At 34.1% G+C, this 13,466-nt stretch overlaps 1 protein-coding gene across 2 annotated transcripts in view; it reads right to left on the bottom strand.

The window, feature by feature from the left end:
• Window positions 1–13,466, bottom strand: part of Tmtc4 (Transmembrane O-mannosyltransferase targeting cadherins 4) — a 390,299-nt gene that overhangs the window by 267,486 nt on the left and 109,347 nt on the right. For both annotated transcript variants that reach the window (XM_090402208.1, XM_090402207.1), the window contains exon 6: window positions 3,327–3,434. In XM_090402208.1, coding sequence (XP_090258334.1) covers window positions 3,327–3,434 — 108 coding nt within the window. The remainder of the gene's footprint in view (window positions 1–3,326; window positions 3,435–13,466) is intronic.

Below are 13,466 nucleotides of genomic sequence, written 5' to 3' on the forward strand. Positions count from 1 at the left end.
AAAAGGCATATGACAAGGTGCAAAGAGAGAGAAACTATTCAAGATGTTACAGTTATATGGTGTCAATGGGGTATTATATTAAGCAATATGTAGTCTTTATTTGAGTTGTAAGTCAGCAGTTAGAATTGAAGGAAGTACATGGAAGGTGGTTTAATGTTAAATCTGGTGTCAGACAAGGATGTACATTATCTCCTCTGTTATTCATTATCTATGTGGATCACATTATGAAGGAAAGTGGTATTAAACATGATATCAAAATTGAAGATGTTAATCTCAGCTCTTTGCTTTATGCAGATGATGTTATACTTCTAAATAAATCTGCTACAAGTCTACAAGGTCACGACTGCATAATTGTCTCACTCCTAAACATATTTAAGAAATTGCTTCTTGTTTTGATTTTCTTTCATAAACTAAATGTCCTAAATGGCGCAGCTAAAAAATATAAATGTTTTAGGATACTAAGGGGAGCAAGAGCTTAGATACCGTGTATTTGGGTGATATCACGTATAGTAAGAAATTTGTTACAAACAAGATAAAATATAAACTTGTAAGAGAAATTAACAATTATTGGACAGTAAAAAGGGGACACAACACCATGGCCTCAAATATACAAATATTATTAATGAAAAAAAATAATGCTTGAAAACAAGAAAAAACAAACATTCGAGATTCGATGATAAACTCCAATAAAGAAAGCACTGACTGATTTGATTAGGGAGGCATGAAGTGAAGCTGTCTGAAAGGACAGAAAAATCAGAATTCCATGGAGGACTCAAGTTAAAGAGAAAAGTTCTGAATAAGAAGAAAGCATATATAGAGTTCCTAGAAAATAAGTTGGAATGTACTCTAGGAGAATAATAGAGAATCCGGCTCTGATCAGACCTTCTCTCACTTCTTGTTCCATTTAGAAATCTTTCAAAGGAATCAAAGGTTAACATTAAAGATGACATGAAGACTGAAGATATACTAGATGCCTGAACTAATTCCTTTAAAATACTTCTAAATGAAACAAGAGGTGGTAGAATGATGGAAGAATGCATTCAAGAGGAATGCAATCAGGAATACATATTAATACCAGAGGATGAAAAAACTATCAAAAAGTTCAAATGTGGAAGGTCAGCTGGAGTAGATGATATTTACTCAAATATTATTATTATTACATAACAATTTTATTATTACATAACATCTCAACTCTTCACTTTATGGAAGATATGTTACACCCATAAACTGAATAAAAGTATGCAGGATTCTTTCATTATACTTCATAATTGCTGTAATAAATCTCATAAAAATAATCTCATAAATCTCAAAAAAATCTCATATTACATAACACCCCCAGGCAGTCCAAAGACTCATCAAGGGAGGGCACCTACTCTACAACCGCAACTACCATCGTCTACACTAACACTATTATTTTCACAGACAATCACAAACATCCATGCCCAAGGCAGAATTCGAACCCGCAGTCTTTTGGCTGGAGAGAGAGGATACACTAACCACTCAGTCCACCAGGCTGGTATATGGAAGTATACATGTTTTACAATGACTGCAATGCCTAACAGAAGGCATTGTCAGATGGCTGAAGTAGAGTTCTCATCTATAAAAGGAAAATAGAACTGGAGAATTGCAGATGAATTTCACCATTGAGTGTTCCAGGAAAGATTGTAAGCTTACTTAAGACATGATCAAAAAAATTGCAGAAGTAAAATTTGAAAAAAAAAAAAAAAAGCTGGAATAAGACCAAATAGAGATTATCAGTATCAGATCTATCTCCACTTTATGTAAGATAGAAATATAAGATCTGATAATGTTGGAATCTTGACAGGTAACAGATTGATTTGGAGGAAAATTGTAGATAGGAAGTTAGTAATGATGTAAGTTTTTCATGTAGTACTATCACATCCTGTATACCCCTTGAAGGTACATGTCAGGAATTTGATGATGATGATTCTGATTTATTACAACCAAACAGGTTGCATCACACTGCTTTTGTGTCTTTTAAATTTAATAAGGGATAAGAAAGTTTTTAATTATATATTATAAGTGAAATAATCTGAGGGGAGAAAAGTGGCAATTCTGAAATTCAAGCTTCCTGATGATACGATCCCTATAAGAGCAGATCGACATGCAGATAACTACTCTCCTAAACACTAGTCAACTCTCACTATAGCAAACATCACTGTGATAAACTCACTCAGTATAACAAACTACTAAAAAATCTTGATCAACATCCTCCAGGTATAATGTTATACTGCAAGAAATTCAATATGGCAAACTATCTAATATAACAAAATATCCTTGTTGTTCGTGAGTTTGCTATAATTGGAGTCAACTGTATAATGGATTTCATTTTATACACAATCTAAGAGGTCTTCACTTTCTGGATATATTCAAGTATGCTTTTTGTGGATACTCAAACCAGAGCTACTTATTGTGAGATCAGCTATTCCTTTCAGAAAAGCTTGCTGCCTCTGTAACAAATATATAAGGTGAAAATGTTTGCTTGCATATGATAAAGTATAACTGCAATGAAAACAAAAAAAAAATTTTATTGCACTAGGGAACCTCAGACAAAGAAATAAAGAAATATTCCACGTGAAACAACTACTGTATAGTCTTTCATATGAAAATAAAAATCAACCTGGTGTTTTTATGAAGCATATAAAATAAAATTAATCCAGTATTGCCTTTGGTGGCTCTGAAATGCGTAATCCTTCAAAGAATGTAACAAAATCAAAAAAAAAAAAAAATCAACTAACGCTTTTTTATTCCCGTATACGGGAGTAGGCGAGGCCATTTAGCCCTATCTAACTTTTGGAGACTGAGTAGGCAGTTCAATCTCCACTGGTACCAATCAGAGATAGATGGCCCAAGGCTATCACTAATTAAGCGGTACGCAGTGAAGAGAGACGGCTCAAATGTGCCGCCATCTCGTGGTCCCTAACACAATATATTTAATGTCTGAAATAATGTGGGTTCTACGGTCGATTTTCTTGAGTTTACGGGACGAAAAACCCGAGTTTCCGGGAGGAAAAACCCGCTTGCCAGTGCCAGAGATCGACTAACTCGGGAACCGGTCAAAAAAAAGGCTTAGAAAAATTTCCTCTAGTCGCCGACTAGACTCGAAACGAAGTCTTCCTTCATGCGGCCAAGTGCCGTGGTGTGCAAACGCCACATCCACTGAGCTACACAGGCTGTTGAAAGTCAAGAATGTAACACCTTATCAAAAATGTTAAACACATTATACATATTCTTGAAAATAATGCAATGAAAAAATAAAAATAAAATAAAATAATAATTATAAATAAATAAATAAAAACTCTTACCTTTGAAAATAGTTGGGTGAAATGTGCATTTTGATTACGCCAACCACTACAAATGTCAGTAACATCTATTCTGCAAAGGACGATGATGTCATAAGCACTACAGACACCCTATGAAAAGTAAATAAATAAGTAAAATGCATTCATTTATACACTGCTAAATCCTCTATATTTTCAGTACCAATAAGATCCAATTTTTGACTTGTGGAAGTCAGTTTGTTAAAAGAATATGTTATTCTAACTGAAGAGATGAAAAAAAATTATACAACTCTCTAAAAAATGAAAATAATTAATAAAATAAATGACTTTCTATATTCACAAAGAAAGTACTTGTAATCCTTCAAAAGACAGCAAGCTGTTGAATATGCAATTCTTGGTAAAGCAGTATTTTCTCAACATACATATCTCAATTTCAAAAATAAAGCGATCATCATTATATCACCAAAATTCCTGATATGCACAGTAGTACATGAAAAGTTTGCATCATTGCTAACTTCCTATTGATAATTTTCCCTCATCTGCCACGACTCCAATACTGTCAGATCTTATATTTTAATCTTCTTCTTCTTCTGAGTATTTTTCCTTGCACTCCCGGCAAAAACACTTGTTGCACCAACATTTCGTCTTCCATTCTATTTAAGTGACAATACTACCAAAGGTTAGCTTTGCTCCCACATTCCTGAATGCTATGGCAAGTTTTCCTTCCTAATATCCTAATTTTAAATATGATTCTGTCACCGGTGTCATCTGTTCTGTTCTCAGAACACTCACATCTATAGTCTCCAGTCTTTGATTATGTGTTTTATTTTCAATCCAGCTCAAAGATCCATGCATTAAAATTGATTTCAGAATTGTCTTATATATACAGCTAGCTTGGTGTTTTGACTAATTTTTTTCTTATTCCATATAAATTTATTCTGTTTGACTTCCTAACAAACCAGTTTTACTAATTCTTTTGTCTATTTCCATATTGAATTTGCCATCTTCATTAACAATTCTGCCTGAACAGATGAAATGTTTTACTAGTTCTAAAGATTCTCCATTCAGAATGCAGTTGATGTTTTCAATATCCTGACTATTTTCATAGTCTCTGTCTTTTTTATTGCTGATTTCCATATAAAACTTATTATTAAAGCACTTATTCTATTTAGTTAAGGAATCATGCAGGCATATTCTGGATTTATTTAAGAATTTAATGTCATCTGTAAAGTATAGAGCTGAGATTAACATCAATTTTGATATCAGATTTAATGTGACTTTCCTTCATGATGTGATCCATACAGATAAATAACAGTGGAGATAGTGTGTACTCTTGTCACAAATGAACATCCAACTATCTTCCTGTACCTCTTTCAATTCTAACTGCTGACTTGCAACTGAAATACAGGCCATGTATTACTTGATATAATGTTCCATTTACAACTTATAATTGTAGAGTTTGAACAGCTTTTCTTGGTGCTTTGTCATATGACTTTTCCAGATCTACAAAATTTAAATACAGTTTGTTATATTCTCATGATTTCTCAACTACAGGTATCCCTTGCTTAATGCTGCGAAATTAATTGCAGCAATTCCTTGATCTACGCAGCAAGAGTTTTGATTAGCGCGCCTTTAACCCTGCAGAGCTCGCAGCTGATCTGAGAGATACATGCAAAATGTTTAATATAAATATTCTTAAGTTAAGGGGGGATAAAAATCCCTTATTGTTTTTCAGCCAGTAAGCGAAACTAAGATCGAAAACTACGATCTGAACGTTTCATGCCGACGAACTGTCGGCGAATCCAAGCGTAAGTGACCACTTGGTAGTGCCACACCAAGGCAACTCGTTGCAAAGGTGGAGCAAACTCCCTCACTATTCTTGATATTTTCTCATAATGTAAAAACACACAGCTCCTAGGAGATGTAGTACTGTTTTACATTATGAGGAGAGGTCACTACCCAGACCGGTTTCAACCTTTTTTGAGGTCTCATCAGTGAGTAACTAGACCTAGAATATCAGAGTTTAAGTGAAAAGAACTTACATACTTTTGCTATACGATTGCCAGAAAGGTGTGTCACTATATTATATTATAACATATTATAACTAAGATGAAAAGCCAAACGGCTATTTTTTTCTGGCGAGGTTGATAAGTTAAGGGGGATAAAAATCCCTTATTGTTTTTCAGCCAGTGAGCGAAACGAAGATCGAAAACTACGATCTGAACGTTTCATGCCGATGAACTGTCGGCGGATCCAAGCGTAAGTGACCACTCAGATCGTAGTTTTCGATCCTGCAGCCACGGTAAAACTTTTGCCTCCATATTTGAGTATATCTGGTCAAATATCAACTACTCTAACTGTCTTCTACATTTCAGGTTTTTGATGGCTTTATTACCTCAAGTGTTAATAAATACTCCTGATTGCATTCCTCTCAATGAAGTGAAGTCACTGCTTGTTTCCTTGTTTCGCTGAGTAATCTTTCAAATTAATTACTCCAGACTTCTGCAATAGCTTTATGTTTAGTTTTCACAATCTTTTTGTCTCTGGTTCCTTTTACAGTACTCTTTCCTTCATTTCTAAGCTTTTTCAATAGCCTCCAAAATATATGGTCACTTTCTTGATATTTATTTTCTGTTACGAAAGTCTTCCCGTAACTTTTATTTAACTAGTTTTACATGGTGCTTCACTTGTTTACATTTTTCTCAAAATTCTCTCAGATCACATGACTTTCTTGGCAGAAACTTTCAATATGCTTTTTTCATCATCATTTATTATCTTCCAAAAATTCTGTCAAGCAGAGTTAAAACAGAAATATACAGGACAATCATTACACCTATTGTTTGTTTTAAATGGAGCAGAAATCTAGGGCATAACAGACTAAGATGCAAAAGCTTGCCAGATCTTCGAAAATAAAATCCTCAAAAAAATTCTAGGACCTTTAAGACATAACACAATAGACAAATTGAGAAGACAAACTCAAGAACTATATGAACTATATAGGTCTCCAATTTTATCAGAGCTTGAAGATTGAAATGACATGTGGAAAGAATAGGCGAGGAAAGAATCACTAAACAAACATTCAAGATGAGATCTTATGGAATATGAACTAGGAGAAGACTGCAGGAGCACTGTGAAGATAACATTCAAAAAGACTTAGCTGAGATAGCAATCCTGGACCTGATTGAGAGAGCTCAAGGCAGAAAGGAATGTAAGAAGTTGGTACTTGCAGCAAAGAACCTTAAAGGTTCAGCAAAATAAGGAAAAAGGAGAATAATTGTGTAGTTGAGTCCAGGATACAAGAGTGTACAGATGATTTGAAATTGAAAGTGGCCATCACTTAGTTTGAAGTAGGATAGAAACGAATATCACATTGATAAGAACAGTATGTGAAAAAAAAAGTCTTAAAAAGAATTAAAGCTAAGCAGCTTTTACAGGTAAACTGTAAACTCAATTATACAAACATCATCGTCATTACAGGTAAACTGTAAACTCAATTATACAAACATCATTGTCATCAAATTCCTGCCATGTACCCTCAAGGGGTGTACAGGATATGATAGTACTACATGAAAAATTTACATCATTACTAACTTCCTATCTACAATTTTCCTTCAAATCAGTCTGTTACTTGTCAAGACTCCAACATTATCAGATCTTGTATTTCTATTGTCTAAGGCACTTTGTACCATATCAATCCACCTATATTTTGGTCATCCTCTGGGTCGTTTTCCTGCCAACCTCGCAGAGAATACTTGTTTTGCTAATCTTTCCTCGTCCATTCTATTTAAGTGACAATACCACAGGTTAGCTCTGCTAACGCATTCCTGGATGCTGACAATGCCAAGTTCTTTCCTAATATCCTCGTTTTTAATATAATATCCCCATCTGTTCACACCTCTATTCTTTCTCAGGAACCTCATGTCTGCGATCTCTAGTCTTTGGTCAAGCATTTTAGATCTGACCCAGTTCTCAGATCCATGGTTTGAACACTGTCTTGTATACAGCTAATTTAGTGTTCCGACTAATTTCTTTCTTATTCCATATGATTTATTCAATTGACTTCCTACCAACCAGCTTTGTTGATTCTGTTGTCTATTTCCATATGTAATTTATCATCTTCACTAAAAATCGTGCCTAAGTAGCTGAAATGTTTTACTTGTTCCACAGGTTCTCCGTACACAACACAGCTGACATTTTCAACGATTCTGCTTATTTTCATTGTCTTTGTCTTTTTATTGCTGACCTTCATACCATATCTATTACAACAGTTATTCAATTTAGTCAGGGAATCTTGCAAACTTGTAGTGGATTTATTTAGAAGTATAACATCATCTGCATAAAGCAAAGAGCTGACATTAACATCTCCAATTTTGATATCATGTTTAATACCACTTTCCTTCATAATGTGATCCACATAGATTATGAATAACAGAGGGGATAATGTACATCCTTATCTCACACCAGATTTAACATTAAACCATCTTCCTGTACTTCCTTCAATTCTAACTGCTGACTTACAATTCAAATAAAGACTGAATATTGCTTGATATAATGCCCCACTGACATCATATAACTGTAGCATATAGAATAGCTTCTATCTTGGTGCCTTGTCATACGACTTTTCCAGATCGACAAAACATAAATATAGATCTTTGTTATATTCCCATGATTTCTCAACTATTTGTCTTAAAGTGAAAATCTGATCCTGACAGAGTCTATTTGGCCTGAATCCAGCATTTCTTCAAACTTTTCTTCCACAATTCTTCTCAACAGTTTCTCAAGTATACTTGCACAAATCTTACCAGGAACACTCAGTAGTGAAATACCTCTGTAATTCTCACATTCAGTTTTATTTCCCTTTTTATATATGGGTACTAAATGAGAGCTCTACTCCAATCATTAGGAATTCATCCCTCTGTCCAGGCCTTCTGAATTATGCAGTACAGCCACTGTAAGACTTTTATACCACCATACTTCAGCATCTCTGGTCGAATATCATCTACTCCTGCTCCCTTTCCACATTTCAAGCCTTTGATGACTTTTTCTACTTCAAGTATCAATATGTATTCCTGATTGTATGCCTATTGAGTGGTTTTTTTTTACCACAGTGCTATCACTGCTTGTTTCATTTAGCAATTTTTCTAAGTAATTACTTCATACTTCAAGGATATCTTTTTCTCCCGTTTTCAAGTCACCTTTATCATCTCTTAACTCCTTTTTACAGCACTCTTTCCTCCATTTCTAAGCTTCTTCAACAACCTCCAGAATATGTTGAATTTTTTCTTGACAATTATTCATAAGACTATTACACTTTTTTATAAAATCTTTATCAAGTAGCTTTATTTTTATCCTCCTACATGTTTCGCCAATCTGTTTCTATTGGCATCCTCAGGGAATACAAATCAGTAAGCACAAAATGAAGGTTACAGACTAGGTTATAACCGATGGTTCTAAATCATACAAAAAATTGGTATTGTGCGTGACAATGTGCGTGTCTCGTTAACGTGATTTATTCGTGATGACTCATGACGTAATTGTTATGAAAGTTCATTTCTTTGATATTTAATGATCTGATAAAAGTTTTCAAAATTTCTGGTAAAATTAGACCTTGATTCTTGTTTAGGTTTTCAGTTTTACGGACGACTGTAGCTGCTTCTTTAAAGATTCTTGAATGGTAGTTATCTTCTATGTATGGCATAAGGCTCTTATCCCACTCAATGTGATGGTTAGTAGAGGTAAAGTGGCATGAAAGGCCTGAAATGTCTTGTCTATTATTTCTGACATATCCTATGTCTTCTTTCTTTCTCGTTTCGAAGCTTCTAGATGTCTGACCTACGTAACTAATACCACATGAGCAAGGAATATTATATACTCCAGAGTATTTGTAGAATGGGTGAGGATCTTTCGGTGATCTTAAAAATTTCCGAATAGTATTGATTGGTTTGAATGCCACTCTGATCTTGTATGGTTTTAAAAGGTTTGCTAATTTTTTGGAAAGGTTGTTGACAAAAGGAATTGTAATTGTACTGATGTATTGGACGTCATCACGTTGTCGATGTGGTATATCAGTCGTGTGGTATATACTGATGACGTCCAATACATCAGTAAAATAAAAATGATTTCATGTAAAATCAGGTATAAGACAAGGATGCACATTATCTCCACTGTTATTCATTACCTATATGATTCACAATATGAAAGAAAGTGGCATTAAACCTGATATTAGAATTGGATGTATCAAACTTAGCACACTGCTTTATGCAGATGATGTACTGTTATATTTACTTCTAATGCTTTTCTATCTATTTATTTCTATTTGCTATTTTCTCTCGTCTTTATCTTACTTATTTTATCTTTACTTATTTAATCTTATCTTTTATTCTCGTATATCCTTCCTTTTTAAAACATCCTATACTTATTCCGTTCTTTACTTAAATCTTCTCCCTTTTAGATATGCTGTCCTTTGGCCTCTCTATAGTTTAACTAAGTAACCTACACTTGATTCTGAAACAGTCCACCCAATAAGCATTGACAAATTTATATTATAACTGCGCCAGCCAATACCGAGGATAGATGGGACTCTTACCCAGGATGGCTCTCTCAGAATGATACACAATAATTAAACTATAATAAAATCTAATCTCCGTTCACTAAATTCTTACGTGCAGTCGTGGTCCGTTTTATTTAATCATACACGTGGGTTCTTCCCGCTAAGTTCGTTAATATTTTTATAAGTGGCTGTTTGAATTCATATACTAAAACAGATCAGGCAGGTACTAAGAAACATGTTTATTAAATAAAGAAAATCATACAAGTAAGCATTACTACTAATTAATTTGAATTTTTCTCAAGTAAGATCCTTGGTTCAATACTACTAAACAAAATATATGAACAAACTTGCTTGGACCACCTCTATATGCAATTTAACATTATCTCATTAACACTTATCACACTTTCTACATTCACATGGTCATTAGTTATATCATTTACACATTACTACTAACTCATACAGATTTCCTTCCTAATTTCTATCTTCGATATTCTTACTGAAGTCTTTCCATGACCAGTTTTAAGTTATGGATCTGAGAGTTGGGTTAGAAATAAAGCACTTGACCAAACACTAGAGACGACAGATATGAGAGTTCTTAGAAAAATTAGGGGTTCAAACATATAGCATTAATGACAGAATCATATTAAAAATGAAGATGTTAAAAATTCATAGCGAAGAATTTATGGAGACAACACACGAGTTAGAATAATTACTTTACTTAACATTAAGCAAGTAACAATCAACGTTTCAACCTCTGTATCGAGGTCATCATCAGGAAAACATACATATGTACAAGATACAAGCTGCTACATTATACAAATGTAAAACGAATCTGAATATTTGTTAATCATTTATCCTAACCTAACCTCTGGTGAGAAGAGAAAAATAAATAAATAAATGGAACTACATTAAACAATTTCTACAGTCCTTTCGTACTGAGATTTTCTTCTGTCTGAGGTTGTTCTTATCTTGGAATAATTAATCCATCATTTTTATTCAAATTTGGATGACGTTTCAGCAATTCACTTTGTGACTTTTCTTTCAAACCAGGTTTTGGTGTAGTGTAGGGACTTGGTGCCTTTCCAGTCACTTCTGTGGCATGTTTGGAGTGAGTGGTCTGATAGGCCTGTTTTACCATAGTGAAGGCATTTAATGTAGAATTTGTGTTCATCTTTTCTGATTGTGATGGTGTGTTCTGTTTCCCCCTATGTAAGGTAGGTTACAGGTACACTGAATTTTGTATACCTCTGGCTGGACAAGGTATGGAAGAGATCTTTGGAGGAGCTAAGTAAATTTCTTAATTTTGCCAGGGGCTTGAAGGTTGTGTTGAAGTTGTATTTAAGTAGTGTTCCATCTATTTTTTCTGAAATGTCCCTAATGTAGGGTATGGCATTCATGTAATCTTTTTTGCTTTTCATGAAGGATCTGTGAACTTTTTTTTTATTATAGCCGTTTTTTACAAATGTTTGGTTAAAGATTTCAAATTCTTGGATCAGAGATTATTCATTGGAGCAAATTGTTAGGGCTCTATGTTTGAGGGTGCTGATAACTCCTAGTTTTGTTGGATGGTGGTGTGAAGTTTTATGTATGCATTGGCTTGCATGTGTAGGTTTGTAATAGACAATGAAGGAGAGGCATCTGGTCTCTTTTGACTAAAGATGAGTTAACCAGTGTCATAAGGAGGTGGTGGGTTTCCTGGTAACTCGGGTTTTCATCCCTCAAAACAGGCAAACTGGTCCTGTGAACACGTGTGGCTACAGATATAAAATATACTTATGCAACGACGGCAACGGGAAACCAGCTTGCTCATAATCATCTCCCAGGTTTGTAGCATATGCTGTCCCACCAGCCACAAGGCTGATACAATCAATGGCAATTGATGCCATCTGTTCATGCCCCTAACTTTCTCAGGACTCTCATATCCATGGTCTCTAGTCATTGGTCAAGTGTTTTTATTTCTAACCCAGCTCTCAGATCCATAATAAAATTGGTTTGAATACTATCTTGTATACAGCTAATTTAGTGTTTTGCCTAATTTCTTTCTTATTCCATATAAATTTATTCAGTTGACTTCCTACCATACCAGCTTAGTGGATTTTGTTATCTATTTCCATATTTAATTTATCACCTTCACTAAAAATTGTGCCTATGTAGCTGAAATGTTATACTTGTTCTATAGGTTTCTCCATAAACAATGCAGTTGATATTTTCAATGCTTCTGCCTATTTTCATTGTCAATGTCTTGTTACTGCTGACCTTCATACCAAATCCATCACAAGAGTTATTCAATTTAGTCAGAAAATCTTACAGACTTATGCTGGATTTATTTAAAAGTTTAACATCATCTGCTTAAAGTAAACAACTTTTATTCGCGTCAAAACTTTCTTACATGTTATTCTTTTCAATATGAAATTCAATTTTATCCTGCTCAAGACTAAATAGTGATCACTTCCAATTTCAAATCCTCTGTACACTCTGGTGTCCTGCACCAGGGAGAAAACATCACTATCAACAATAACATAGTCAATGAGACTTTTCTTATTCCTAGCCTCTTCTCTCCATGTGAATTTGTGCACATTTTTATGTTGGAACATGGTGTTAGTAATAACCAGTCCATGTCCTGAGCAGAAATCCAACAGATATTTGCCATTATTATTAGCTTTGCTCTTTTCTCCAAATTTTCCCAAAATATTTTTGTATGTCTCACAATCATTTCCTACTCTGCTATTTAGATCCCCAACAAGGACCAACTTTTCATTTATCATTGTGTCAGTTGCTTTCTCTAAAGCCTCAAAAAATTCCTCCACTTCTACCTTAGTAGAACCTTCTGTGGGACCATAGGCAGAAATAAGTCTCACTGTCACTTCACTCTACTTGAGACTGCCTGACATTCAAGAAGATTAGCTTCGTATTTAGTGCTGAATACTATGGCTACTCCTTTTCCCTGATTGTCTTTGCCTGAATATAACATTTTGTATTTATTGCTCAGAAATATCTAACCAGTTTTTGGTAGAAAGTCAATTGAATAAATTTATATGGAATAAATTTATTCCATAAATTTATTTATTTATATTAATTAATTAATATAAATAAATATAAATATATTTATTTATATTAATTTCTCTCTTTATAATAAATTATATTATAAAGAGAGAAATTAGTCAAAACACTAAATTAGCTGTATACAAGACAGTGTTCAAACCTAATTTAACTTATGGATCTGAAGTTGGATTAGAAATAAAACACTTGACCAAAGACTAGAGACTGCAGATATGAGAGCCCTGAGAAAGATTAGGGGCATGAACAGATGGCATCAGTGACAATATCATATTAAAAATAAGTATATTAGGAAAGAACTTGACATTGCACCCAGGAATGTGTTAGCAGAGCTAATCTCAGGTTGTATAGTCACTTAAACAGAATGGGCGAGGAAAGATTAGCAAAACAAGTGTTCTCTGCCAAGCTGGCAGGAAAAAAGACCCAAAGGAAGACCAAGATATAGGTGGATTGATACAGTAAAAAGTGCCTTAGAAGATGGAAATATAAGATCTGATAATGTTCGAGTCTTGACAGGTAACAGATTGATTTGGAGGAAACTTGTAGATAGGAAGTTA

Source organism: Typopeltis vanoorti, chromosome 12 (genome assembly GCF_054136105.1).
Source record: "Typopeltis vanoorti isolate ZY-2024b chromosome 12, IOZ_Tvanoo_1.0, whole genome shotgun sequence".
NCBI classification, from domain to species: domain Eukaryota; kingdom Metazoa; phylum Arthropoda; class Arachnida; order Uropygi; family Thelyphonidae; genus Typopeltis; species Typopeltis vanoorti.